Source organism: Typopeltis vanoorti, chromosome 18 (genome assembly GCF_054136105.1).
Source record: "Typopeltis vanoorti isolate ZY-2024b chromosome 18, IOZ_Tvanoo_1.0, whole genome shotgun sequence".
Classification (NCBI taxonomy): domain Eukaryota; kingdom Metazoa; phylum Arthropoda; class Arachnida; order Uropygi; family Thelyphonidae; genus Typopeltis; species Typopeltis vanoorti.
In genome coordinates this window covers 106,291,510-106,319,312 of record NC_143566.1, presented here as the reverse complement: position 1 = coordinate 106,319,312, position 27,803 = coordinate 106,291,510, and the positions used below count along the sequence as shown (strand labels likewise).

At 34.9% G+C, this 27,803-nt stretch overlaps 1 protein-coding gene across 1 annotated transcript in view; it reads left to right on the top strand.

Moving 5' to 3' along the window:
* The window catches only part of LOC150097030 (putative nuclear transport factor 2), a 45,070-nt gene extending 19,554 nt beyond the window's left edge, over positions 1 to 25,516 (top strand). Inside the window, exons 3-4 of the mRNA XM_090408354.1 lie at positions 8,975 to 9,073; positions 24,865 to 25,516. Coding sequence (XP_090264480.1) covers positions 8,975 to 9,073; positions 24,865 to 24,978 — 213 coding nt within the window. The 3' untranslated portion in view covers positions 24,979 to 25,516. The remainder of the gene's footprint in view (positions 1 to 8,974; positions 9,074 to 24,864) is intronic.
* The last annotated feature ends 2,287 nt before the right edge of the window (positions 25,517 to 27,803 follow it).

Below are 27,803 nucleotides of genomic sequence, written 5' to 3'. Positions count from 1 at the left end.
GGTGAACAGCGAAAAGTCAGCTACTGGAACAAATCTGAAAATATGCCCCAACTCAACATTACCAGAGTTAAAGATCGGTACTATCAACATAAGAAGCCTGAATGGCAAAGAAATGGAGCTAGCTAAAGAATTAGATAAGTACCAGATCGACATAATAGGAGTGACTGAAACAAAAAAGACAAAAACTGGTGATATCTTTCTGATCAATAAATACAAAATGTTATATTCAGGCAATGACAATCAAGGAAAAGAAGGAGAAGCCTCAACACAAAATACGAGGCTAATTTTCTTGAATGACAGGCAGTCTCAAGTAGAGTGATGTGGGCAAATATCAGAATGGGAAATTGGACAATGAGAGTTATTTGTGCCTATGGTTCCACAGAAGGTTCTACTAAGGTAGAAGTGGAGGAATTTTTTGATGCTTTAGAAAAAGCAACTGACACAATGAAAAAGGAAAAGTTGGTCCTTGTTGGGGATCTAAATAGCAGAGTAGGAAATGATTGTGAGACATACAAAAATATTTTGGGAAAATTTGGAGAAAAGAGCATAGCTAATTATAATAGCAAATACCTGTTGGATTTCTGCTCAGGACATGGACTGGTTATTACTAACACCATGTTCCAAAATAAAAATATGCACAAATTCACATGGAGAGAAGAGGCAAGGAATAAGAAAAGTCTTTGACTATGTTATTGTTGATAGTGATGTTTTCTCCCTGGTGCAGGACACTAGAGTGTACAGAGGATTTGAAATTGGAAGCAATCATTATTTAGTCTTGATCAGGATAAAATTGAATTTCATATTGAAAAGAATAACATGTAAGAAAGTTTCAAAGCGAATAAAAGTTGAGCAGCTCTCAGATGTGAACTGTAGACTAAAATACACAAAGATTATTGAAGAAAAAATGAAAGAGTTTGAGAACAGGAACCAAACCTTGGCGATTCAGTGGCAATCCTTGAAGAAAACCCTGATTAATTCAGCCAGAGAAGCATGTGGTGAGGTTGTCTGCAAGGATAGAAAAATTAGAACTCCATGGTGGACACAGGAAGTTAAAGAGGCAGTGAAGGAAAAGAAGAAAGCATATCAAAAGTTCCTGGCAAATAAGTCAGCTTGTGCTCTTAGAGAATACAGAGACAAATGCAAGAAAGTGAAACATTGTGTAAAACTAGCTAAACAAAAGTCAATGGAGGACTTTGGCAAGAACATAGAAAATAAATATCAAGAAGGTGGTAAGATATTCTGGAGGTTGTTGAAGAAGCTTAGAAATGGAGGAAAGAGTGCTGTAACAGGAGTTAGAGATGATAAAGGTGAGATGAAAACAGAAGAAAAAGATATCCTTGAAGTATGGAGTAATTACTTTGAAAAATTGCTAAATGAAACAAGCAGTGATAGCACAGTGGTAAAAAAACAATCCACAGGCATACAGGCAGGAATACATATCCATACCTGAAGTAGAAAAAACCATCAAAGGCTTGAAATGTGGAAAGGGAACAGAAGTAGATGATATTCGACCAGAAATGCTGAAGTATGGTGGTATAAAAGTCTTACAGTGGCTGCACTGCATAGTTCAGAAAGCCTGGACAGAGGGACGAATTCCTGATGATTGGAGTAGAGCTCTAATAGTACCCATATATGAAAAGGGAAATAAAACTGAATGTGAGAATTACAGAGGTATCTCCCTACTGAGTGTTCCTGGCAAGATCTGCAAGTATACTTGAGAAATGGTTGAGAAGAATTGTTGAAGAAAAGCTTGGTGAAGAACAAGCTGAATTCAGACCAAATAGAGGCTGTTAGGATCAGATCTTCACTTTACGAAAAATAGTTGAGAAAGCGTGGGAATATAACAAAGATTTGTATTTAAGTTTTGTCGATCTGGAAAAGGCATATGACAAGGTGCCAAGAGAGAAGCTATTCAATACGCTACAGTTATATCGTGTCAATGGAGAATTATACACGCAATAGTTAGTCTTTATTTGAGTTGTAAGGCAGCAGTTAGAATTGAAGGAAGTACAGGAAGATGGTTTAATGTTAAAACTGGTGTGAGACAAGGATGTACATTATCCCCTCTGTTATTCATTATCTATATGGATCACATTATGAAGGAAAGTGGTATTAAACATGATATCAGAATTGGAGATGTTAATGTCAGCTCTTTGCTTTATGTGGATGATGTTGTACTTCTAAATAAATCCGCTACAAGTCTGCAAGATTCCCTGACTAAATTGAATAACTGTTGTAATAGATATGGTATAAAGGTCAGCATTATAAAGACAAAGACAATGAAAATAGATAGAATTGTTGAAAATGTCAACTGTGTTGTGAACGGGGAACTTGTAGAACAAGTAAAACATTTCAGCTACTTAGGCACGATTTTTACTGAAGATGGTAAATTAAATATGGAAATAGGCAACATAGTTAGCAAAGCTGTTATGGTAGGCAGTCAATTGAATAAATTCATATGGAATAAGAGAGAAATTAGTCGGAACACTAAATTAGCTGTATACAAGACAGTGTTCAAACCAGTTTTAACTTACAGATCTGAGAGCTGGGTCAGAAGTAAAACACTTGACTAAAGACTAGAGACCGCAGATATGAGAGTCCTGAGAAAGATTATAGGCGTGAACAGATGGAATCAATGGCAATATCATATTAAAAACGAGGATATTAGGAAAGAACTTGACATTGTCAGCATCCAGGAATGCGTTAGCAGAGCTAATCTCAGGTGGTCACTTAAACAGAATGAGCAAGGAAAGATTAGCAAAACAAGTGTTCTCTGCCAGGTTGGCAGGAAAACAACCCAGAGGAAGACCAAGATATAGGTGGATTGATACGGTACAAAGTGCCTTAGACGATAGAAATATATGATGTTATAATGTTGGAGTCTTGACAAGTAACAGACTGATTTGGAGGAAAATAGTAGATAGGAAGGTAGTAATGATGTAAATTTTTCATGTAGTACTATCATATCCAGTACATGTCAGAATTTGATGATGATGAATTAATTGATTACAAACTGGTCAACTAGCATTATTAAAGGCACTTGAATGATACACACTCAATGATGACTGAAAATGAAATAACTTGATATAGAGCAGCGTCCTAAACTTTGTGGATATCATCATTTCTATTGTAGTTAACCAGATTCTGAAGGACTTAAGCCACTTCCAGGAACATTTCCCTTATTTCAAGATCTGTGTATGATTAACTCTCTCTCACACACACACCAATTTTAAGGTGAATAAAGAATTTAATATAAACTAGTCACTTGTGTCATGTGTAATGAGTGAATATTACTATTTAACAATCAAATTGGGATCTGTATAGTAGGCTAGCTTTGTCTGATGAAATGGTCTTCACCTAAGGCATGTTGTGCTATCCTTACCAAATGTACTAAATGTTTTTTTCTGAAATACTCAGTTCTACACTGACCAAGAATACTGTAGACACTTGGGAAAGAGAACAGGTGATCCTTGATCTGTCTCAGGAAGGTAGAAACTTTGTTCAAAGGTTTGTATCCTGTTCTAATTCTGTATTGTTTTAGGAGCAACATAGTCTAGCTGTTGTACTGTTGATGCATGGTAGAGATATGATATATATATATATACAGGGTGTTCAGGATAAATTTGACATATTTATAATTAATTATATTTTTCCGTAAGTTACATGTATTAACACACACTTCTCTTCATTTAAAAGTTTGGACCCTTCTTCATTCATATACAAGATGTCAGAAAGGATGGATAGCTGGAACCCACCTGAATCATGGAAGAGAATAACTTGTATCATGATGATTCGTGCCCGCCATCAAAATAAGGATATTACGACTGCTGCCCAATGCTCCCTGAATACAGTAAAAACAATCAGGCATGAACTAGAGACTTGCAATGGTGACTACGAGGATGTAGCAAGAAGAAAGATCCCTAGCAGACGATCTGATTGCGTTCGTACAGCAGAATTCCTCGCAAATCTGCAGGAACAGGTGTTGAAGAACCCTGGCATTGGAATTCGGGCTTTGTTCGTGGAGTTGCTAACTGTAGTCAAGCCCTGGATAACAAGGGTAGCCAATGGTAGGCCGTATGTATGGCAGCAGGATTCGGCCCCTTGCCACACCTCTGGGAAAAGTCAAAAATGGTTGTCTGAAAATTTCTACGACTTCACCAGTCCAAATGTTTGGCCTCCAAACTCCCCAGACCTTAACCCCATGGATTATTTTGTATGGGGTGCAGTTGAAAAAGACACCAATTGCACTTCCAGTAATACAAAAGCCCAGTTAATGGATAAAATTAAAACAGTTTTTGCTGCCCTTCCCAGGGAGACTGTAGCATCAGCTTGTTCGAGGTTCCGAAGCAGAATTGAAGCTGTGATCGATGCTAATGGTAGTTATTTTGAGTAAATCTTGTTGATAGTATTGTAATTAACTCTGCCTGTAATGTTTTTTTGTCAATTCATTAAATTTAATAGATACAAAGAAGATTTTCTTTTTCCTTACGAAACTGTCAAATTTATCCCGAACATCCTGTATATATATATATGTATATATATATATATATTAAGGATATTAATATTAAGTATTAATATATTAATAATATATTAAGGATACCAAGTAATTTTATAAACTTGGTTTTTTTTACTCCTCCCAAGTAAGCAAAACAGTTAAGTTTTGTGCCTGAACATAGCTCAAGTCTAAAAGTAGTGCAACCTCAGGGCAACTCGTTGTAAAGGTGGGTAAAGCTCTGATCACTATTCTTAGTATTTCCCATAATGTAAAACACATCTCACTAGAAGATGTATACCGTTATACATTATGGGGGGGGGATCACTACCCAGACCGGTTTCAACCTTTTTTGAGGTCTCCTCAGTGAGTAGCTAGACCCTGAAATACCAAGGTTTTTAGTAATACAGAGCCTTATCAACACTACCTATACAAGTTGCTACAAGGTGCTTTTACTTTGAATAAGAAACTCTGGATGAGATAAAGATGTGAAAAGTTTTTTTACCTTGGGGATAATCTATATTAAGGATACCAAGTAATTTTATAAACTTGGTTTTTTTACTCCTTCTCCCAAGTAAGCAAAACAGTTAACTTTTGCGCCTGAATGTAGTTCAAGTCTAAAAGTGTTTTACATTATGGGAAATACTAAGAATAGTGATCAGAGCTTTACCCAACTTTACAAGTTGCACTACTTTTAGACTTGAACTACTTTCAGGCCCAAAACTTAACTATTTTGTTTACTTCGGAGAAGGAGTAAAAAAACGAAGTTTATAAAATTACTTGGTATCCTTAATATAAAAAAACTTTTCACGTGTATGTAATGTTGTTTTGAGGGGTAGCAAAGTTCTTTTTAAGGAGTTTGAGGATTTTTCTATTGTATCTATTTTGTTTGAATGATGTAAGAACTTGTTTCAGATGCATTGCTGATCCTGATGACGAAATTTGTTCTACCCTAGTGGCTAAAGTTTTTAAAATTCCAAGTTTTTGGGCAGGATGGTGATGTGAAGTGGCCTTTGTGAGAGACTTAACACGAGAGACCCAGCTTGTAACTAAAGGTATCACTAAAGCCCATTGTTTTCCCTCAACAATAAAATCTGATTTAGGAGCCTATGGGCCATGCAGCAAAATGGCAAACATTGTCTATATATGTCTATCATACTTTGGTCTTGGGAGGGGGTGGCTGAATTTAATGCCAAAGTTTGAAATGATTCTGTGTGTAATTTAGCAATTAGAATAAAAGCAGGGAGGGAGCACATTGCTATACTTTCAGTTTTGTTTAAGATCTAGTTATAGCTAAAATATTCAGATTTAAGGCAGTGCTTAAAAATGTTTGCAAATGTTGGGGTTGGTGGGTGAGAATATTTTGGAAAGGAGTTCTAGTGTATTGTCCACTGAAAGATTAGTGAAAAGAGAACACATCAAAGGTCATTAAACATTCATTTGCCTCCAGCTGAAGGTTCTGTATAGTGTTTTTCAGTTTGTGTATGTGTGTGAGGTTTGTTGAACTGTCTCTCACTGCTTGTTGAGGTCAGATGCCAAATGTTTAGCAACACCCAACCAGTCATGAAGTCTGGAGACGATTCTGTAACACCCGTTGAATAACATTGATAAGAAGTGCAATTTGATCTCACTATTTCATCCACCTCTGCTGCTAGGGAGGTTAATGAGTGAGACAATTTATGGCATCTGTGGTGAGGCACAATGGAACTCCAGTTTTCTGGACCTTATATAGTTCAAATAGCCTTGGTGTATGTGAGTACAAAATTTTTAATTTGTACAAGGTTTCCATTGGATAATTTGTAATATTATCTAACATTTGTGATGTTAAATATTTAAATTTTTTTTAAATCAAATTGGGTCCTTGAAAATATGTTGATGTATCTGATAATGATTCTTCTAATTTCTTAGTGTAGTCATCTGTATTAATTGTCATTCTCACATTTCCTTTGCCCTCACTATAACTTTTTTATTTAATTTTATTTATTTATTATTATTTTTTTTTGAGGGCTTTTTCATTGTGTAGCAAGGTAGAGACTTCTAGTCTAATGATGCCTGCTCCTCCTTACAGTGGTCTTTTGATGGCAAATTCATTGTTTGCCATGATTGTATTTGCTTCTTTATTAGAGATAAGTTTGTTTTGTGTTATTTTGAGTGCTTGACGAGAATGGAAGTTTTGCTTTATCTTTATGGAGGTGGGGATTAAATCATTATCCTGACAGCATTTAAGAAAGCCAGGTCTTAAGGAATTTAGCATGTTTAGCACGTGCTCATATTTCCTTAGCTGTTGCATTGATTCATGTCGAAGTTTCTGAAACCAAAAAGCAAATTAAAATAAGGAATTAACTAAATTATTTATAAGGCGATTGTTTTACTAGCTTATGCTACCATTATCAAAGGCACTTGAACAATACACACTCAGTGAAGACCGAGAATGAAATAATCTGGAGAACTGTTTGTGCATGAAGGATGAAAGTGACACTCTTTTGGTTCTCTTTTGTGATTAATGCTGACAGGAAGATAGGGCAAACAGAGTTTCTGCCTTCCTAAGACAGATCAATGATCATCAAGATGTACTCTCTTTCCCAGGTGTCTACAGTACCCCCTGTCAGTGTGGAACCCAGTATTTGAACAGACAGGATGGACTACTTTAGTCAGAAAAAAATATTAAAAGTATTCATTATGGCAAAAAAAAAAAAAAAAAAAAAAAAAGAAAGAAAAAAGGGGGCTAGCATAACATGCCTTGAATACCATTTCATCAGGTGGAAGAAAGCCAGGATACTACACAAATCCAGTTCAAATCACAGACTGATCCTCAAAGCAGCTCAAGTTCATTAGATCCCGGTTAGAACTGATGGCGTGATCCTGCACATATTTTGGCACACTGCCCTATATCTCATCAGCATTAATTACAGAAGAGTACCACAAAGAGCACCACTGTTCACGATGCATGTGACTATCTTTGTTCTTAAGGTCATTTCATTCTCAGTCTTTGCTGAATGTATTGTTCAAGTGCCTTTTGATAATGCTATCTTGTGCTGGCAAAATGTCTGCTTGTCAGGAATTGATTTTGTTAATCCATTTTTTATTTCATTTTGGTTTCACATGGTTTTTGTTCTAGAAACTTTGATACAAATCAAAATGTAATTGCTTATTTGGTATTAAACCTATTTCAGTTTGTGATAATGTTATTTAATTATTACTATAAGAGTTTTTGAAATTATTAACATAAATGCATGTTTTCATCATATATATTTATGGAAATTAAAAATTTAATTTCCATAAATTAAACAAAATTAAACTAAAAAGGGAGGTAAAAAGGAAAATTAAATAACCTGAAAACACAAACAATATTTTATTAATGCAAATATTTCAATCTGAAACTAATAGATGAACAAGCAATTCGAAAAGTAGGACAACTTTTCCCTATGTGGTTGCTCTCTTTTGAAGTTCTTGTTCAGTGATGCTTTGTTAGTTTTAGAAATATTTGCATCAGTAAAGTATTATTAAATTTCTTGTATGTGTGTTTCAACAGGTTTAAGTTAAGTATCTCTAAAAACCTTTTCTTGGAAGGAAACTAGATGGAATAGAATGAAAGAAAATACACTAGATTAGTGTCTAGAGTGCTGGAGAATATGAAACATGAAAATGAAAAGTGCTCAAATTCTAAATAAATACAAAGTTTTAAATCCACCTTGGGTTCTCTCTTCTTAGGAGAAAACCTAAATAAGATTATAGCTTTTATATTAACCTGCTTGGATACTCCTTTTAAGATCAGAAAAAATATCACGTTTATTGAATTCCTGTATATAAATGATTATATACCGAGAAATCATTCCATTTAGATATAAGAATCCAAAATAACATTGCTTCCGAAATGCGTTTATTGTATTTAATATACATCATTAAGTTTATAGTATAATTATGTGATTGTAACAAATGATTGACTGTAAATTATATGATTTTTAATTGACATGATGTAGATTTGCTTTGCTGGTCTGGTTAGTTATGTGACTAGCATCTTGGCTTGAACTTCCATACTGTAATTCAAGAATGTCATTAAAGTTGTTGATAATTTTCATTGGTCACTGAGACAACTGTCCTACTTATTAGAGTTCCACATTAGCTTGAAAAAATGCCATATTTGGTTTGTAGAATAGGGTTATCAGATTATCTAACTTACGGTACTAATGTGCTATAGTTCTACCTATGTAGTTGAGATGATTAGCATGATATAAAATCTTATTTCAGTTTATCTACAGTCACTTCATGTTTTTATGGAGTTTGATTTTTGATGAATTATGAGTGGAATAAGTTGTTTTTTATGTAGAGTTATAGCTGTATCTATTTTTAAATTAATCTTTACACTTATAAAATTATCTTCAGAAGTTTTTTTTAAAAAAAAGACTATTAAAATTATTAAAGCTACAACATGAATAGTGTTTTTGTTCAAAATAGCCTTAATGTGATTTCTTTGTTTTTTAGAGCTTAACTTTTCAAAAAATTGCACATATAATCACAGCAGTAGATCCTCAGCCTATGTTTGATGGAGGAATTCTAATTTATGTGTTAGGACAATTAAAAGTAAGATTTTATTTCCAGGTTTTTAGCAAAACATGAAGTAAACTTATCACTTTTTTTTTTTTCTTTTAATCTTGAATTGTTATTTTTTTTTTTTTTTTGTTGTATAAAATAATTCTTATCTCTTCCTGAACAATTTTTATATGCTAGTCAAGCATAATTTAGAAATATATCTGGTTTGGTAGATTTCTTCTTGGGATCATCATGTTGGAGGCTTAATGGATTGTATACAGCACTCAGAAAGGATTGAAACAGAATTTAATACTTCCTATATTTCATCGCAGTCACTGAGACATCTTCAGGGATTACAAAAAACCTAATGTAACATATACACAAATACCACAATACTAAGCCCAACCACGTGGGTGACACTAAAGTTCTATCTAGGTGGAGCGCCCTCTAAGGGCAGTTGAGGTGGCTGGAATGTAAGGTGAGATCTCTGATGATAAGTGTTTCCCAAATCTTAGGAAGCTTAATACAACCGTATTTATTAAGATTTGGTTGATTTCTGAGAGCTGCTGCTGATTACAAAAATAGTCTCTCTTTTTTGAATTTGCTGTGGTGGAGCATGGTGTTTTTTTTCCCATGAGATCCTGTGGGTTGTTTCCAAGACATGGTCAGCCAGGCCTGACTGACCATAGTTGTGGTTGCAGATGTATGACTTGTGTTCCTCCATTCGGATGGTTGCTGATCTACCTGTCTGTCCAAAGTACGCCAGCTTACAGGAACAGGATACTTTATAAACTCCAGGCACTGAGAGAGGATGGAGCTGATCTTTTGTAGAACGGATAAGGGTAGCAAGTTTGCAGTGGGGCTTAAATGCTGTGTGTAGGTTATACTTTTTTAAAATATTGGCTATTTTTTTGGATGTGCCACGGATGTAGGGTGTGGTGATGGCATTTCTAAATTCTTTCTGAAGAGAAGACCGGGGAATGGGGGAGGAACTGATTATTTTTTTAATACTGTGATCGTTGTAGCCATTGGAGAGGAAAGGGTTGTGTATGTGGTCAAGCTCAGCTGTAAGGGCAGTTCCACTGGAATAAAGACTGTGGGCTCTCTTGGTTAGAGTTTTAATAATGCCATATTGTAAAGCAGGGTGGTGGTGGGAGAGTTTGTGAATGTATCTGCCTGTGTGCGTGAGTTTTTATATACAGTGAAGGAAAGTGTACCGTTAGGAAGACGTGCAACTACGGTGTCTAGGAAGGGTAAACAATTGTTCTTTTCCTTTTCCATCGTAAACTGGATTCTTGTATGTAAGCTGTTGAGGTGGCTGAGGAAGGAGTCTAATGTGTCTGAGCCATGAGGCCAAATAGAGAACACATCATTTACATATCTTAGCCAGATAGAAGGTTTGAGAGGGGCTGAGTCTATGGCTTGTTTTTCAAAATCTTCCAAGATAAATAACCAGAATTGATGCCAAAGGAAAAGAGATCTAAGATGTCAGAAGGAAAAACGTTTTCTAAGAGTGTTAAGATATTCCTTTAATTGATACCTTAACACTCTTAGAAAACGTTTTTCCTTCTGACATCTTAGATCTCTTTTCCTTTGGCATCAATTCTGGTTATTAATATGTGCTTACCAATATGCCTGTGTTATTTAAGTTTAAGGGATGAGGGTTTTAAAATGGGTAGAGTTTTTTATATAGGATGTGGAAAGTCCAATGAGGGAGGGTCAGAGAGTTGGCCAGCTGTTTTGACAGTTAGTAGCAAGGTGCATTAGTGGTATCTACTATAGGTCTTAGTAGGGAATTGGGTTTGTGGATTTTTGGTAAACCATATATTCGGGGGATGGGGAAGAGGAACAGAAAGGTTTGAGGGGGGGGTTTGTGGTCATTTTGCAGGTTCTTTGGTTAACTACTAATTAATTTAATCTTTAATATTTACACTTTAATTTTTACTGCTCTTTTACCCACTTCATTCTGACCTCCAATATATTTTGTAGGAAGGCTATTACATACTGTAACCATTGGTTATTTGTGGAGTGCATGCTGTTGGCATCATCGATGGCTTACATCTGGTGGAAAGCTGATTAAATAGTAATAATATTTATATAATAAAGATTACAACAATACATAACTTTAATTATGCATAAAAATAAGGAACAAAATTGATCAACTGGTATGGATCCCAGTAAAGAAAAACTAGTGTACTATGAGTATGAAAAGAACTTTTTTAATTTGGAAGAATTGAAATATAATGGAGTCCTGTGTGTTTGTTTCTCCTAAGCAATCTTATAGCAAATCCACTGATTGAAAGATAAGTGCTTTACAAGAAGTGACTGTATGATATTTATCCTTCATTTGAAAAGACCCAAGCTCAAATTTCATTTAGGATATGAGGAACCTTTATAAGCTTTTCAACTGAAGATGTCTTTCCTCCAAGAACTTGGTTTTTTCATCCCACAGAACAGATAATCAACTGTAGAGTAGACAATCAACAGTCATAATTCCAGACCTCCCAGCTAAAGCGGTTGAAAGCTTGGAATACATATTTGTGGCATAAGTTGGATTGAAACCAAGAATATTAAATTATTTTCAGATGTGGTAAGTTATTAATGTCATAATTAATAGAAAGTCAGCTGAAGCAGGTATTACACCAGAAAAAAATGCTCAAACATGGAGATATAAAAGTTTTACATTTGGCTGCACTTTTCATAATTCAGATGTGGTCAGAAGGTTGAATATCAGATGACTGAAGTAGAACTGAACCATCTTAGCACTCACTATAAAAACTAAAATAAGACCGAATGCAGGAATTGCAGAGGAATTTTCCTAGTGTTTCAAATTAGATTATTTAGGCTTCCTTGAAAAGAAGTTAAGAAAAATTGTGGAAGAGAAACAAGGTTTCTCCTTCAGTTTTTGGAAATATTCATCTATAATAATGGATATATTGTGCCATTTGGCAATGAACCCAGCTTGTTCAGGATCAGATTTTCAAGACAGTTGAGAAATCATATGAATATCATGAGGATATGTATTCAAGTTTTATAAATCTGGCTATAAATGATAAAGTGCCAAGAGAAAAAGATGTTACAGTTATGTGGTGTCATTTAAATAACATACTCCCACTATATATAGTTTATATTTAAGTTGTAAGTCAGAATTGGAGGTACAGAAAGGTGGATAGGTGTAAAATCAGGGATTAAACATGTCATTATGATATATTAGGTGATGCGGTAGAGTGCAACTAGGCTTGACTGGTAAGCTAGCACAAAATTTTTCAAGCCCAGAAATACACATAAAAGAAAACTGTTACCAGAAATGTATAATGTAGACTTGACTTCCATTACCTTTCCTGTGTACAGTCCATTTCCAGTGCTTTATAATTTACAATTATCGTATTAAAATGAGGACCATGTATATATAAAATGTTGTATTCAGGCAATGACAATCAACGAAAAGAAAGAGTAGCCATAGTATTCAACACTAAATATGAGTCCCATCTTCTTGAATGGCAGGCAGTCTCAAGTAGTGATGTGGGCAAATATGAGACTTATTTGTGCCTATGGTCATACAGAAGAAGGTTCTACTAAGGCAGAAGTGAAAGAATCTTTTGAGGCTTTAGAGAAAGCATAACACAGTGAAAAAGGAAAAGTTGGTCTTTGTTGGGGATTTAAATAGCAGAGTAGGAAATGATTGTCAGACACAAAAATATTTTGAGAAAATTTGGCAAAAAGAACAAAGCTAATAATAATGGCAATTACCTATTGAATTTCTGCTCAGGGCATAGACTGGTTATTACTAACACTATGTTCCAACATAAAAATGTCCACAAATTCACATGGAGAGAAGAGGCAAGGAATAAGAAAAGTCTCATTGACTATGTTGTTGTTGATAATGTTTTCTCCCTGGTGCAGGACACCAGAGTATACAGAGGATTTGAAATTGGAAGAGATCATCACAGTCTTGAGCAGGATAAAATTGAATTTCATATCGAAAAGAACATATAAGAAAGTTTTAAAACAAATAAAAGTTGAGCAGCTCTCAGATGTGAACTGTAGACTAAAACACACAAACATGATTGAAAAAAAATGAAAGAGTTTGAGAACAGGAACCAAACCTTCTTCAGTGGCAAGGAACCAAACCTTGCCACTGAAGAAGTGTTTTTTGCAGTGGCAAGCCCTGAAGAAAACATTGATTGATTCAGCCAGAGAGGCAAGGATAGAAAAATCAGAACTCCATGATGAACACAGGAAGTTAGAGAGGCAGTGAAGGAAAAGAAGAAAGCATATCAAAAGTTCCTGGCAAATAAGTCAGCTTTTGCTCTTAGAGAATAGAGAGGCAAATGTAAGAAAGCTAAATATTGTGTAAAACTGGCTAAACAAAAGTCATTGGAGGACTTTAGCAAGAACATAAAAAATAAATATCAAGAAGGTGGGCAAAATATTCTGGAGGCTGTTGAAGAAGCTCAGAAATGGAAAGAGTGCTGTAAAAGGAATTACAGATGATAAAGTTGACATGAAAACAGCAGAAAAAGATATCCTTGAAGCATGGAGTAATTACTTTGAAAAATTGCTAAATGAAACAAGCAGTAAGATAGTACAGTGGTAAAAAAACACTGACCAAGCATGCAGTGAGGAATACATATCCATACTTGAAGTAGAAAAAGCCATCAAAAGCCTGAAATGTGGAAAAGCAGCAGGAAGTAGATGATATTTGACCAGAAATGCTCAAGTATGGAGGTATAAAAGTCTTAACAGTGGCTGCACTTCATAGTTCAGAAAGCCTGGACAGAGGGACAAATTCCAGATGATTGGAGTACCCATATATAAAAAGGGAAATAAAACTGAATGTGAGAATTAGAGGTATTTCTCTACTGTGTGTTCCTGGTAAGATATATGCAAATATACTTGAGAAACGGTTGAGAAGGATTGTGGAGGAGAAGCTAGGTGAAGAACAAGCTGGATTTAGACCAAATAGAGGCTGTCAGGATCAGATTTTCACTTTGATAGATAGTTGAGAAATCATGGGAATATAACAAAGATCTGTATTTGTTTTGTAGATCTGGAAAAAGCATATGACAAGGTGCCAAGAGAGAAGCTATTCTAAACGCTACAGTTATATAGTGTCAATGGGGCATTATATCAAGGTGGCACTTAAATAAATATAAGGGGTACTGGAAAGTAATCAATTATTTTTAATAGGTCATTTTTAGCCGATTTTTTTTTCTTAAATAACAAATAAATTATTAAATTTGATTTTTATTTAAATATTAGCATTACTTTTCTATTTAAAAAATCTGTTTTTTTTTTAATATTAGATTATTTTTTTTAATATGGCGGACTTTAAAGTTGAAGAGCACCATTTACGTCATTGTATGTGTTTTTGTTTCACTAAGGAAAGAATGCTATCGAGGCTACCAAAATCATTTGCTCAACTTATGGAGACGCATTGAAGGTTAACAAATATCAGCGATGGGTTAGGAGATTTGCAGAAAAATATTTTGCTCTCTCTGATCGTCCTCGATCTGGAAGACCTCTTACTCTAGATGACGATGCTCTTAAGACTTGTTGAATCAGATCCAAAACAAGCCATACAAGAATTAGCAGAGAAACTTAATTCATCATGGTCAACTGTCCAAGAGCATTTACGTAAGAGTGGCAAGGTTCTTAAACAGGGTGTGTGGGTACCGCATGAACTGTCAGAAAAAAATAAAGCACAGAGATGGGTGATTTGCAATTCATTGTTGACTAGACAACAAAATGAACAAAATGACCCCTTTTTTGGAACGAGTCGTAACTGGTGACGAAAAATGGGTGCTATATAAGAATAATAAACGCAAAAAACAGTGGCTTTCTCCAAATCAAACTCCAATTCCAACACCTAAAGATGGACTTCATCCACAAAAGGTTCTGTTTGGTGTGATATTCATGGAATTATTCATTACGAACTCATGGAACAAGGTAAGACTATCACAGCAGCCATCTACTGTGAACAATTAGAGTGACTACATCAAGCATTGTTAATCAAGCTTCCTGCACTTGTCAATCGAAAAGGGGTAATTTTGCAGCAAGATAATGCAAAACCACATTCTGCAAGAATGACTCAAGAAAAAATTAGGCAATAAGAATGGGAACTTCTACCACATCCTCCATATTCGCTGGATATTGACTATCACATATTCAGGTCCTTAGAACACGGTATAAGAAAGAAAAACTTCCGTTCGCAAGATGATGTCCAAAGGAGTTTGATATCATTTTTTGCCTCCAAAGAAAAAACTTTTTTTCAAAAAAGGAATTCTAAACTTTGTAGATCGTTGGAATAGAAGAAAAAGAATGAAAGAGTTTGAGAACAGGAACCAAACTTTCGAGATTCAGTGGCAAGCCTTGAAGAAAACCCTGATTGATTTAGCCAGAGAGGCATGTGGTGAGGTTGTCTGCAAGGATAGAAAAATTAGAACTCCATGGTGGACACAGGAAGTTAAAGAGGCACTGAAGGAAAAGAAGAAAGCATGTCAAAAGTTCCTGGCAAATAAGTCAGCTTGTGCTCTTAGAGAATAAAGAGACAAATGTAAGAAAGCTAAACATTGTGTAAAACTAGCTAAAGAAAAGTCATAGGAGGAATTTGGCAAGAACATAGAAACTAAATATCAAGAAGGTGGCAAGATATTCTGGAGGTTGTTGAAGAAGCTTAGAAATGGAGGAAAGAGTGCTGTAAAAGGAATTAGAGATGATAAAGGTGACATGAAAATGGAAGAAAAAGACATCTTGAAGTATGGAGTATTTACTTTGAAAATTTACTAAATGAAACAAGCAGTGATGACAGCACAGTGATAAAAAAAAAAAAAAAAACCCTGACCAGGCATGCAATCAGGAATACATATCCATACTTGAAGTAGAAAAAGCCATCAATGGCTGGAAATGTGGAAAAGCAGCAGGAGTAGATGATATTCGACCAGAAATGCTGAAGTATGGTGGTATAAAAGTCTTACAGTGGCTGCACTGCATAGTTCAAAAAGCCTGGACAGAGGGACGAATTCCTGATGATGGGAGTAGAGCTCTAATAGTATCCATATATAAAAAAGGGAAATAAAACTGAATGTAAGAATTACAGAGGTATCTCCCTACTGAGTGTTCCTGGCAAGATCTATGCAAGTATAATTGAGAAACGGTTGAGAATTGTGGAAGAAAAGCTTGGTGAAGAACAAGCTGGATTCAGACCAAATAGAGGCTGTCAGGACCAGATCTTCACTTTACGACAGATTGTTGAGAAAGCATGGGAATATAACAAAGATCTGTGTTTAAGTTTTGTCAATCTGGATAAGACAGATTGACTTCTCTCTTGGACAAGGTGCCAAGAGAGAAGCTATTCTATATGTTATATTATATCAAGCAATACTTAGTCTTTAATTGAGTTGTAAGTCAGCAATTAGAATTGAAGGAAGTACAGGAAGATGGTTAATGTTAAATCTGGTGTGAGACAAGGATGTACATTATACCCTCTGTTATTCATTATGTATATGGATCACATTATGAAGGAAAGTGGTATTAAACATGATATCAGAATTGGAGATGTTAATGTCAGCTCTTTGCTTTATGCGGATGATGTTGTACTTCTAAATAAATCCGCTACAAGTCTGCAAGATTCCCTGACTAAATTGAATAACTGTTGTAATAGATATGGTATTGAAGGTCAACATTAAAAACACAAAGAGAATGAAAATAGGTAGAATTGTTGAAAATGTCAACTGCATTGTGAACGGGGAACCTGTGGAACAAGTAAAACATTTCAGCTACTTAGGCATGATTTTTAGTGAAGATGGTATATTAAATATGGAAATAGACAACAGAATCAACAAAGCTGGTATGGTAGGCAGTCAATTGAATAAATTCATATGGAATAAGAGAGAAATTAGTCGGAACACTAAATTAGCTGTATACAAGACAGTGTTCAAACCAGTTTTAACTTATGGATCTGAGAGCTGGGTCAGAAGTAAAACATCTGACTGAAGACTAGAGACCACAGATATGAGAGTCCTGAGAAAGATTAGAGGTGTGAACAGATGGCATCAATGGCAATATCTTATTAAAAACGAGGATATTAAGAAAGAACTTGATATGGTCAGCATCCAAGAATGCGTTAGCAGAGCTAATTTCAGGTGGTATGGTCACTTAAACAGAATGGGTAAAGAAAGATTAGCAAAACAAGTTTTCTCTGCCAGGTTGGTAGAAAACAACCCAGAGGAAGACCAAGATATAGGTGGATTGATACGGTACAAAGTGCCTTAGACGATAGAAATATAAGATCTGATAATGTTGGAGTCCTGACAAGTAACAGACTGATTTGGAGGAAAATTGTAGATAGGAAGTTAGTAATTACGTAAATTTTTCATGTATTACTATCATATCCTGTACACCCCTTGAGGGTACATGTCAGGAATTTGATGATGATGGAATAAGGTTATAATTAATGATGGCAATTATAGAATTGAATAATGTTAATTTGTTCTTTAATAAAATTTTTATTAAAAATGTAGTTCAAAAAATTGATTACTTTCCAATCCCCCCCTTATACTTAGTCTTTATTTGTGTTGTAAGTCAGTAGTTAGAATTGAAGGAAGTACAGGAAGGTGGTTTAATGTTAAATCTGGTGTTAGACAAGAATGTATGTTATCCCCTCTGTTATTCATTATCTATATGGATCTCATTATGAAGGAAAGTGGTATTAAACTTGATAACAAAATTGCAGATGATGTTATACTTCTAAATTAATCCGCTACAAGTCTGCAAGATTCCCTGACTAAAGTGAATAACTGTTGTAATCGATATGGTATGTTACAAAGACAATGCAAATAGGCAGAAACACTGAAAATATCAACTGCGTTGTGTATAGCGAACCTATAGAATAAGTAAAACATTTCAGCTACTTAGGTACGATTTTTAGTGAAGATGGTCAATTAAATATGGAAATTGACAACAGAATCAACAAAGCTGGTGTGGTAGGTAGTCAATTGAATAAATTTATATGGAATAAGAGAGAAATTAGCCAAACTAAATTAGCTGTATACAAGCCATTTTTAACTTATGGATCTGAGAGCTGGGTCGGAAGTTAAACACTTGACTAAAGACTAGAGACCACAGATATGAGAGTCCTGAGAAAAATTATGGGAATGAACAGATGGCATCAATGGCAATATCATATTAAAAATGTGGATATTGGAAAGAATTTGACATTGTTAGCATCCAGGAATGCATTATCAGATCTAATCCTCAGGTTGTATGTTCATTTAAACAGAATGGGAGAGGAAGATTAGCAAAACAAGTGTTCTCTCTCAGGTTGGCAGGAAAATGACCCAGAGGATGACCAAGATATAGGTGGATTGATACGGTAAAAAGTGCCTTAGAAGATAGAAATGTAAGATCTGATAATGTTAAAGTCTTGACAGGTAACAGACTGATTTGGAGGAAAATTATAGATAGGAAGTTAGTAATGATGTAGATTTTTCTGTAGTACTATCATATCCTGTACACCCCTTGAGGGTATATATATCACGAATTTGATGATGAATGAGGACTTTTATTTTTGATGTTTAATTGTAATGGCTACCTGGTCACATTGAAATTAATTTAAATGAGACTGCAGATGCTGGTTTAAGTCAGACTATTTCCATGTACCATTTGTAACGTCCTCTACAGACAGTGAATAATAGTGAAGTTAACTATTCAGTAGCACCCTACCAACAAATGAATTACATGAGATTAAGCCTAAAATTAAGTGTTGGCAGTCTTGTCTCTGTAGCAACAGAAAGGAAGTTGTTCTTGCCAGGCTATGTACGGCATGTGACCCACCTACTTGTAGACACTGTAACACACTCACCTTACCATATCTTCTAGTGCAACATTAGCACTTCACTAAACTGGCTGAATCATATATACTCAGGGCCGTACTTACAATTTTCCCAAGACGCTAGAGAGTGGTCCAGGGAAGCACTTGCCAAAATTCTCCAAAGTACAGCCCTGTATATACTCAAGTAGATGTTATCAGACTCAAATTCCATTAAGTTTTTAACTTTTTACAAAGAATTTTGTACAAATATATCTAATTATAAATATTTTCATATGTATATACTACATTGTTACATTTTTGTAAAATTTGTTTTCCTGTGTATAGATACTTATTTAGCTGTTTTATTATTATTATTATCATCATGTGTACTGCTGTATCCTTTCAAATGGCACAGTATAACTTTAGTTGTCCTTGCAACAGCTAACCTGAAACTAGACAGCCAGCCAACTAATCAGTATTATTTACTGTTCCAACATTTACTGCCAGATTAATTGTGAAAACAAATATTCTTTTCACACAGATATCAGTCAGATTTTCATTTTACAACAAATAGTTGAAATCCTGGGAATGTAACAAGGATCTGTATTTAAGTTTTGTACAAGCATTATTCAAGACAAAATGAAAGACTGAAAGCAAAAATCACTAGTTGAGACTCTGGCAAACTCTGGAGGAAAAAAAGATTGCAGCAGGAGAAACCTGTGGTGGACTCAGGAAGTTAGTGGCAGTCAGGAAAAGAAGAAAGTATGCTGAAAGTTAATAAGATATGAGTCAGTGCACTGTGCTCAGAGAATACAGAGAAAAATGTAAGAAAATAAGCTAAATATAAATCATGGAAAGACATAAAAATATTCATAAAGGTAGCAAAATGCCCTAAAGGCTATTGAAAAAGATTAGACATTGAGGAAAGAATACTGTGAAAGGATTCAAATGACAAAAGTAAAAAACAAAATAAAAAAAAAACTGAATCTTATCCAAATGTTTGGATTAATTACTTTGAAAGATTGCTAAATGATACAAGAAGCATGGCATAGAACGATGATAGGTGAAACAGTATGTTGCAGATATCTCTCAGGATGACTTGATGATGTCATATTGCATCACCATTACTTTTAATTGGAGATTTAAACAGATACAGCAGTGAGGTAGTGCCTGAACTATTATCAGAGTAAGATTTGTAGAGCATATGCTTGACAACAGTAATCTCTCCTTTTTGAACACAAGAAGCAACGTCTTCTTTCATGTGCCTACCTGAACATTCGCTGCCATTGACTTATCTTCCTTCACCCTCGTTCTTCTCACTCGAAAACTGATGACATCTTATTTGAGAGTGATTATTTTCCAGTGATATCTACTTTTCTGCATGGGCACCTGTCACAATGGAAAATCGAGCAAGCTCACTGGCTTGCATTCTTCTCCCTGGTGAAATTTTATGCTGTGATGGTCAGCTCCTCTCCTATCAGTGATGCTTAATCACATAACAGATTGTGATGCACATTACACATGCTGTCACAACTGCAATTCCTGAAACATCTACCAGTTTTCCACATTTTGCACTGCAACCAAGGAAGTAGTACAGAAAAAAGCTTTTTCAGATATCACATAACAAACCTAGATGCTTTCAAATGTGACAGAGCCCAAGCAAGACACATTCATCATCAGAGCAAGAAGCCAATAGATGTCTTCTATAACAAGAGTAACCAAGAGCAATGGATCAAAAGTGGGCAGGTATATGCCACCTGCCCACTTTTGATCCTTGAACACAATAGATGTATAATTGCCAATCCAACTGCAGTCATTGATCCTCTTGGAGAGATTTTTGCCAAAAAATCCACATCTTATCCACACAGTCCAAAAATTGCAAACTTAGCAGAAAGACAAATTCTGTTCTCTTTGAGCAGCACAGAAGACTACAACAGGTTATTCATAAAAGAAGAAAGCAGTTTTTGCTTAAACATCACCTACCTTCGGTTGGTCAGTTGGACCAGATAACATTGAAAAATATATTTAACACAAATTATAAATAATTTTATTTATAAATTTTTCAGCTTGAAACTAACAAGCTCTTCAGCATAGAAATGGTTTTATAAATCATCACTCTCTAGTCATCTCTAGTTTTTAACTAGAGATGACTTAGGAGAATGAAACTTTCCCATATTTTTGGTAATGACCTACAATCACTTTTTTTTTAATACTATTTCAGTGTAAATTAAAGATGTCAAGAAATTATATTCTTGGGTTCATCCTTTATCCAAGTGTAAGCAACCAAAGTTTGCACATAAAGTGACTTCCTATCAGTTACCTTAGTATCCCATAATGCAATGCACATATCCTTATAGACATGTATAATGCTATGCATTATGGGAAGGGCCACTACTCAGACCAGGTTTGACCTTTATTGAGGTCTCATCAGTGGGAGCCAGACCCAGATGTGATACTACGTTTGAAGTGATGCAGAAGTCATATTTCCATATACAAGTAGTCAAAAGGTGTTACACCATATTACTAAAATATTCTGAATTAGAGATAGATGTTGAAATATTTTGGTTATACTATAAATTAAAGATAGCAAGAAATTATATTTTTGATTTCATCCTTTATCCAAATGTAAGCAAACAAAGTTTGCTCGTGAAGCAACTTCATGACTGTGCAAAAGTAACTTGGCTTCTGCATTACTTCAACCTTGGTATCACTTCTGGGTTTGGCTACCACTGATGAGACCTCATTAAAGGTCAAAACTGGTCTGGTAGTGGCCCTTGCTATAATTCATAGCATTATACATGTCTGTAAGGATATGTACATTGCATTGTGGGATACTAAAGCAATTGATGTGAAGTCATTAACCTCTATATACAAGTAGCCCAGTCATGAAGCTACTTCACATACTAACTTTGTTTTCTTGCACTTGGATAAAGGATGAAACCAAGAATATAATTTCTTGGCATCTTTAATTTATTGTATAACCAAGTGAAAAAAACTTGCAACACACATCTCAATGTAGTTACATACTGTATGTGCAACAGATTCATTGAGCATTCTATCTTGTTTAACCATTCCTGCACATGTGAGAAGTGGCTTATTAGTTTTTAGGCTGAAACATTTGTAAATAAAGTGTAATTTAACATTGTTTGTGTTAAAACTATTTATAACACAAGTGCCTCTAGAAACACAGATAACGTCCGTTATGAGATGATCAAATATCTGTTGCCATACATCAACTGCTGCACACATTCAACAGAATTTGCTGTGAACTTTTAATTTGGATACCTGGCACATGAAATTATTATTGCCTTTCCTAAGCCAGGAAAAGATTCAGGATCCCAGTAAACTATTGACTAATTGCTCTGAGCAGCTGCTTATATAAGATTCTGAAAAAAATGGTTAATCTTCTTCTATGATTTCTGAAATGACACCCTTTTTTCCAGAGCATAATCTGGCTTCTGCAACTATCATTCAAAAACATGATCAGCTATTCTGACTGGAAGCATCCATTTGAGATGCCTCCTGAAATATGAGCACATAGTATTGGTTTTCATTGATATAGAAAAAAGCATGTGACTGCTTGGAGATTTGGATGATTGAAAGACCTACATAAGTTGGTCTCAGAGAGAACCTCCCTGCTTTTATCAAGAACGTTTTATTCAGCTGAAGCTTCCAAGTCTGAGTGGGAACCACTCCCTTCCGACTGTATCCAAGAGGAGGAATTCCCACAGTGTTCAGTTTTAATTGTCATGCTTTTTTGCGATCAAGGTTAACTTGATAACTGAACACTCTCCTCCAATTGTAAGGCAATGCCCTTTTATGTGGATGTCTGTATCTTCTGTCAGTCAAGTAATATGGTTAGTGGTTTGCTTTAGTTGTCTTACTATGACCATCTTTCAAAATGGGTGCTTGCAAAATGATTCAGATTTTCCCAACAGAAGATAGTTTATGTATATTTCTGTTGCTGCAGATGTGGTTTACATCCTGATCTATAGCTCATACCAGGACAAACTTTAATCCCAATTTCCATATCACATGGAGCGACCATGTGATATGGTGTGGATAGCGACCCAAATTGCAGCTACATCAACCACAGCTCACCTTCACAATTCATTGCATAAAGTCACAGGTGCCACCTTTGTGGAATTTGACTGTCTGCCAGAGACTTCCAAATTTAGAATCCCCTGCTTATGATCTCCTCTGGCTCCATGTTTCCTTGCCCCATTTAATAACATTCATCTGCTGCATTTACTGGTGTCCAAAAACCGCTCTCACCTCTTCACCTACCTCTTCATGAAGCAGCTCACTTAGTCATTACCTGTAATGATTAGTCATTACAGGTAATGATTAGTCATTACAGGTAATGATTAGTCATTACAGGTAATGACTAATCCATGTCACAATTGCTCCATTACTTATGATTATTATTGATCCTGCTCGTTTCCCATAACATTTTGCATATTTGGGATTAATTTCCTGTGTTGCTGTTTAGGTCTTAAATAAGAACTAATTCTTCCTCTTTGTCAACTTCTCTCCCTCTCATGACTCAGTAAATCCCTTTTCTTCTCTGCTAAACTTTGTGACTACATGGATGCATATCCTAATTTCCATTTGGAAATTGCCCCACCATCCTACTTGAAATTCACTCATCTTCAAGAATTTCAGTTTCTTGTTTTGTGCTGAATACCATAGATATTCTCTTTTCCTGATCAGTTCCTGAAAAAAGAATCATATTTTAGAAAGATCTTGCTTGTTTCTTTAATCTCAGTAATACTAAGGTGTTTGTGTTCATTTAGTGTAACTTCTGCTACTTTAGGACTAATTAGGACTTTAGTTTCTTGTGCCATCTGTTACAAAACTATTCCCAATGTTATACCACACTGTTATTTTATGAACTGTTTTCGTGGTCTGAAGATGCTGGATATCAAACCAGCTAAATATCAGCAAAGAATATAATAAATATTTCGGGGTAGCGTGAGAAAGATTGTATCGAAGCTAAATTCTGATATTAGCATGTCATGCAACTTCTGCTAACTTCACTCCTTTTCCTTTGATGTTTCTTATGTTGCTGATGACTATTTTCATTGTTGGGACTGAGATTGTTCCAGTTACCAACTTTTTGCTGTTTGTCCTGATTCCTTAAGTGATAAACATTTTCAATCTCAGAATACTATATTTCATTGATGTTTTCAGTAATGTTTGACAGATTTACATGTTTTGACAAAATCTACTTGTTAGTGGCTTTTCTAGTCCACCTCCCCCTTCTCTCTCTCTGAACTTGGAGCCAATGCTCTAAGTTTTAGGCAAACCTGGCAGAGTAGTGGCAGTGAGATCAATTGCTAGCTGACCTGGAAGCCTAAAAGCCTTAGCATTACTCTTAAGAAACAGTTTGTGGTATTTACTTTTTATCTAAATATTTTCTGCATTTATGGAGTTAAGTGTTAGTACCCACAGCTTCCATCATCCCGTAGCAGCATAGCATGACTGGTTAGTGAATGAGAGAGAACAGATTTGCAACAAATGCATCCCGATGTGCATAGGTGTATAGTATTGTTTTTTTTTTTTTGTTTGTTTGTTTGTTTGTTTCTTTGTTTGGTCGTCAAATTCCTGTCTCGATAGTATTTTTTTTTTTGTTTGTTTGTTTGTTTCTTTCTTTGTTTGGTCGTCAAATTCCTGTCTCGATAGTATCTGGTTACAAGTAATTCCATTCCTCACATTAAATAATATTTTATATTCAAAAAAATTTACCATTATACTAGAATAACCCCATGTTTTTGTACAGTTTTGATTTTCTATATTATCTTCCTCCAAGACTGGTGTGTTGATGAGGTAATGTCTCAAAAAAAAAAAAAAAAAAAAGTATGCAGCTACTATGACTTTGGAAAATCTAATTATTAGTTTATGCTTTTGTTTCCTGTAATGAAATTGTGAACCCTCAAGAATTTGATTTTGTTAATGTGTTTGTTTGTTTGCAATATTTTCATGGCAAGTTTTATTAAACATTGATTTTATATTTTATTTATTTTTTCAGACTGATGATGATCCTCCTCATACATTCAACCAAATATTTGTTTTGAAACCTGTTGGAGACACATTCTACGTTGAGCATGACATTTTTAGGCTGGCACTCCATCATGCTGCTTGACGATGCATATTTAACTGAAAGCCTTTATCTTTTTACATATTTTCACCCTTTTTTTTGCAAAGAGTTGATTCAACCTGTGCTGAAGGTGATTATGTAAAGATTGGTGGTGCTGCTAGACTGATATTGCAGTTACCCTCTTGACTTTGGTGAAAGGTGTTATATCATCTTACTAGTTTTCACACCACAAGTTGCTAAGGAATGGTATGGTTGATACTGCAAGGCTGAATTAGTTAAAAGAAGATTGCCGCCTGTGCTTGGTAACAGTTCAACCTGAGTTCCTTCCAGCTCCATGCAAAGAAATGCAGACCACCCATTTTATGTGAATAAACAACTTGCTTCAAGAACCAAGTGCAAAAGTTTAATAAAAAGTTTTGTGTACAAAGTATGTCTAAGTTTTATTTTTATGGTACCTTGCTACTTAAGGAACAGTACATAATAGCAGAATTCATTATATGCATGTGACATGTTCACACTGCAGATTTTACTTTTTTTAATTAGAATTTCTTGCAAATAAAGTTGGAGGTTTTTTATTCGGTTATCTGTTAATAAATTTAATGATTTTTCACTACACAAATGAAACTAGTGTTAATAAAAAAAATTTTTTTTGCATACAAGTAAGAAATTCAATTTTAAATAATTGAATTTCTTATCATTTATAAACTTCTAATATAGAAAACCTAGATTTTTTTAATGCTTTTTGAAATAAGTATGCATGTAATTCATTCTGAATTATCTGAAGAACACACAGAAATAATTACTTTGATTTATAATTCATGCTTAGCTTTCTTTGCCATAACACCATTCATATAAGTTTATGACACAGTATAAGCAGCATAAAAGACCATTTATGTAAAATAAGGATGTAGATTAGACCTTATGATCAACAAACAAAAGTTAGCAGAGTGGTAATTTCAAGTGTGACACAATAGTATAGCATTTAGGATTTCTTCCCAAAAATTCTTAAGAAAATTCATAAGTTTAAAATTATTGATTGCCAGGAAAAGTAGAAATAATCTGAAAATCCCTGTTTTCACTGCAAAAAAGAAATAAAATAACTGGGATATTTCATGGTATTCCTATTTAATTCATGTATATCTATGTCTATGCAGTGTAAAATCAAAGTTAATGAAGTAATTATTAATTATTTTTGAATAAAAAAAATTTCAGTTATTTTAGTTATTCCCAGCAGTGAGTAAAATAGTATGGGAATGTTGGCGTTATTATTATTATTATTATTTTTTTTTTTTAAAAAAAAGGCAAAAATCAGACAGTTTAAGTTAAGGGGATAAAAATCCCTTATTGTTTTTCAGCCAGTAAGCGAAACTAAGATCGAAAACTACGATCTGTAACATTTCATGCCGACGAACTGTCAGCGTATCCAAACGTGAGTGACCACTTGGTAGTGCCACACCACGGCAACTCGTTGCAAAGGTGGAGCAAGATCCCTCACTGTTCTTAATATTTTCTCATAATGTAAAACACACAGCTCTTAAGAGATGTAGTACTGTTTTACATTATGAGGAGAGGTCACTACCCAGACCGGTTTCAACCTTTTTTGAGGTCTCATCAGTGAGTAGCTAGACCTAGAATATCAGAGTTTAAGTGAAGAAAACTTACATACTTTTGCTATACGATTGTCCGAAATGTGTGTCACTATATTATATTATAACATAGTATAACTAAGATGAAAAGCCAAACGGCTATTTTTTTCTGGCGAGGTTGATATAGGTTAAGGGGATAAAAATCCCTTATTGTTTTTCAGCCAGTAAGCGAAACTAAGATCAGAAAAAAAAACAATAAGGGATTTTTATCCCCTTAACCTATATCAACCTCGCCAGAAAAAAATAGCCGTTTGGCTTTTCATCTTAGTTATGCTATGTTATAATATAATATAGTGACACACCTTTCGGGCAATCGTATAGCAAAAGTATGTAAGTTTTCTTCACTTAAACTCTGATATTTTAGGTCTAGCTACTCACTGATGAGACCTCAAAAAAGGTTGAAACCGGTCTGGGTAGTGACCTCTCCTCATAATGTAAAACAGTACTACATCTCTTAAGAGCTGTGTGTTTTACATTATGAGAAAATATTAAGAACAGTGAGGGATTTTGCTCCACCTTTGCAACGAGTTGCCGTGGTGTGGCACTACCAAGTGGTCACTCACGCTTGGATACGCTGACAGTTCGTCGGCATGAAACGTTACAGATCGTAGTTTTCGATCTTAGTTTCGCTTACTGGCTGAAAAACAATAAGGGATTTTTATCCCCTTAACTTATATCAACCTCGCCAGAAAAAAATAGCCGTTTGGCTTTTCAAATCAGACAGTTTGTAAAATGTATTTCATCATCATCAAATTCCTGCCATGTACATTCAAGGGGTGTACAGGATATGATAGTACTACATGAAAAATTTACATCATTACTAACTTCCTATCTACAATTTTCCTCCAAATCAGATTGTTACTTGTCAAAACTCCAACATTATCAGATCTTATATTTCTATCGTCCAAGGCACTTTGTAACATATCAATCCACCTATATCTTGGTCTTCCTCTGGGTCGTTTTCCTGCCAACCTTGCAGAGAACACTTGTTTTGCTAATCTTTCCTCTCCTATTTTGTTTAAGTGACCATACCACCTGAGATTAGCTCTGCTAATGCATTCATGGATGCTGACAATGTCAAGTTCTTTCCTAATATCCTCGTTTTTAATATGATATTGCCATTGATGCCATCTGTTCGCATCTCTAATCATTCTCAGGACTCATATCTGCGGTCGCTAGTCTTTGGTCAAGTGTTTTACTTCTGACTCAGCTCTCAGATCCATA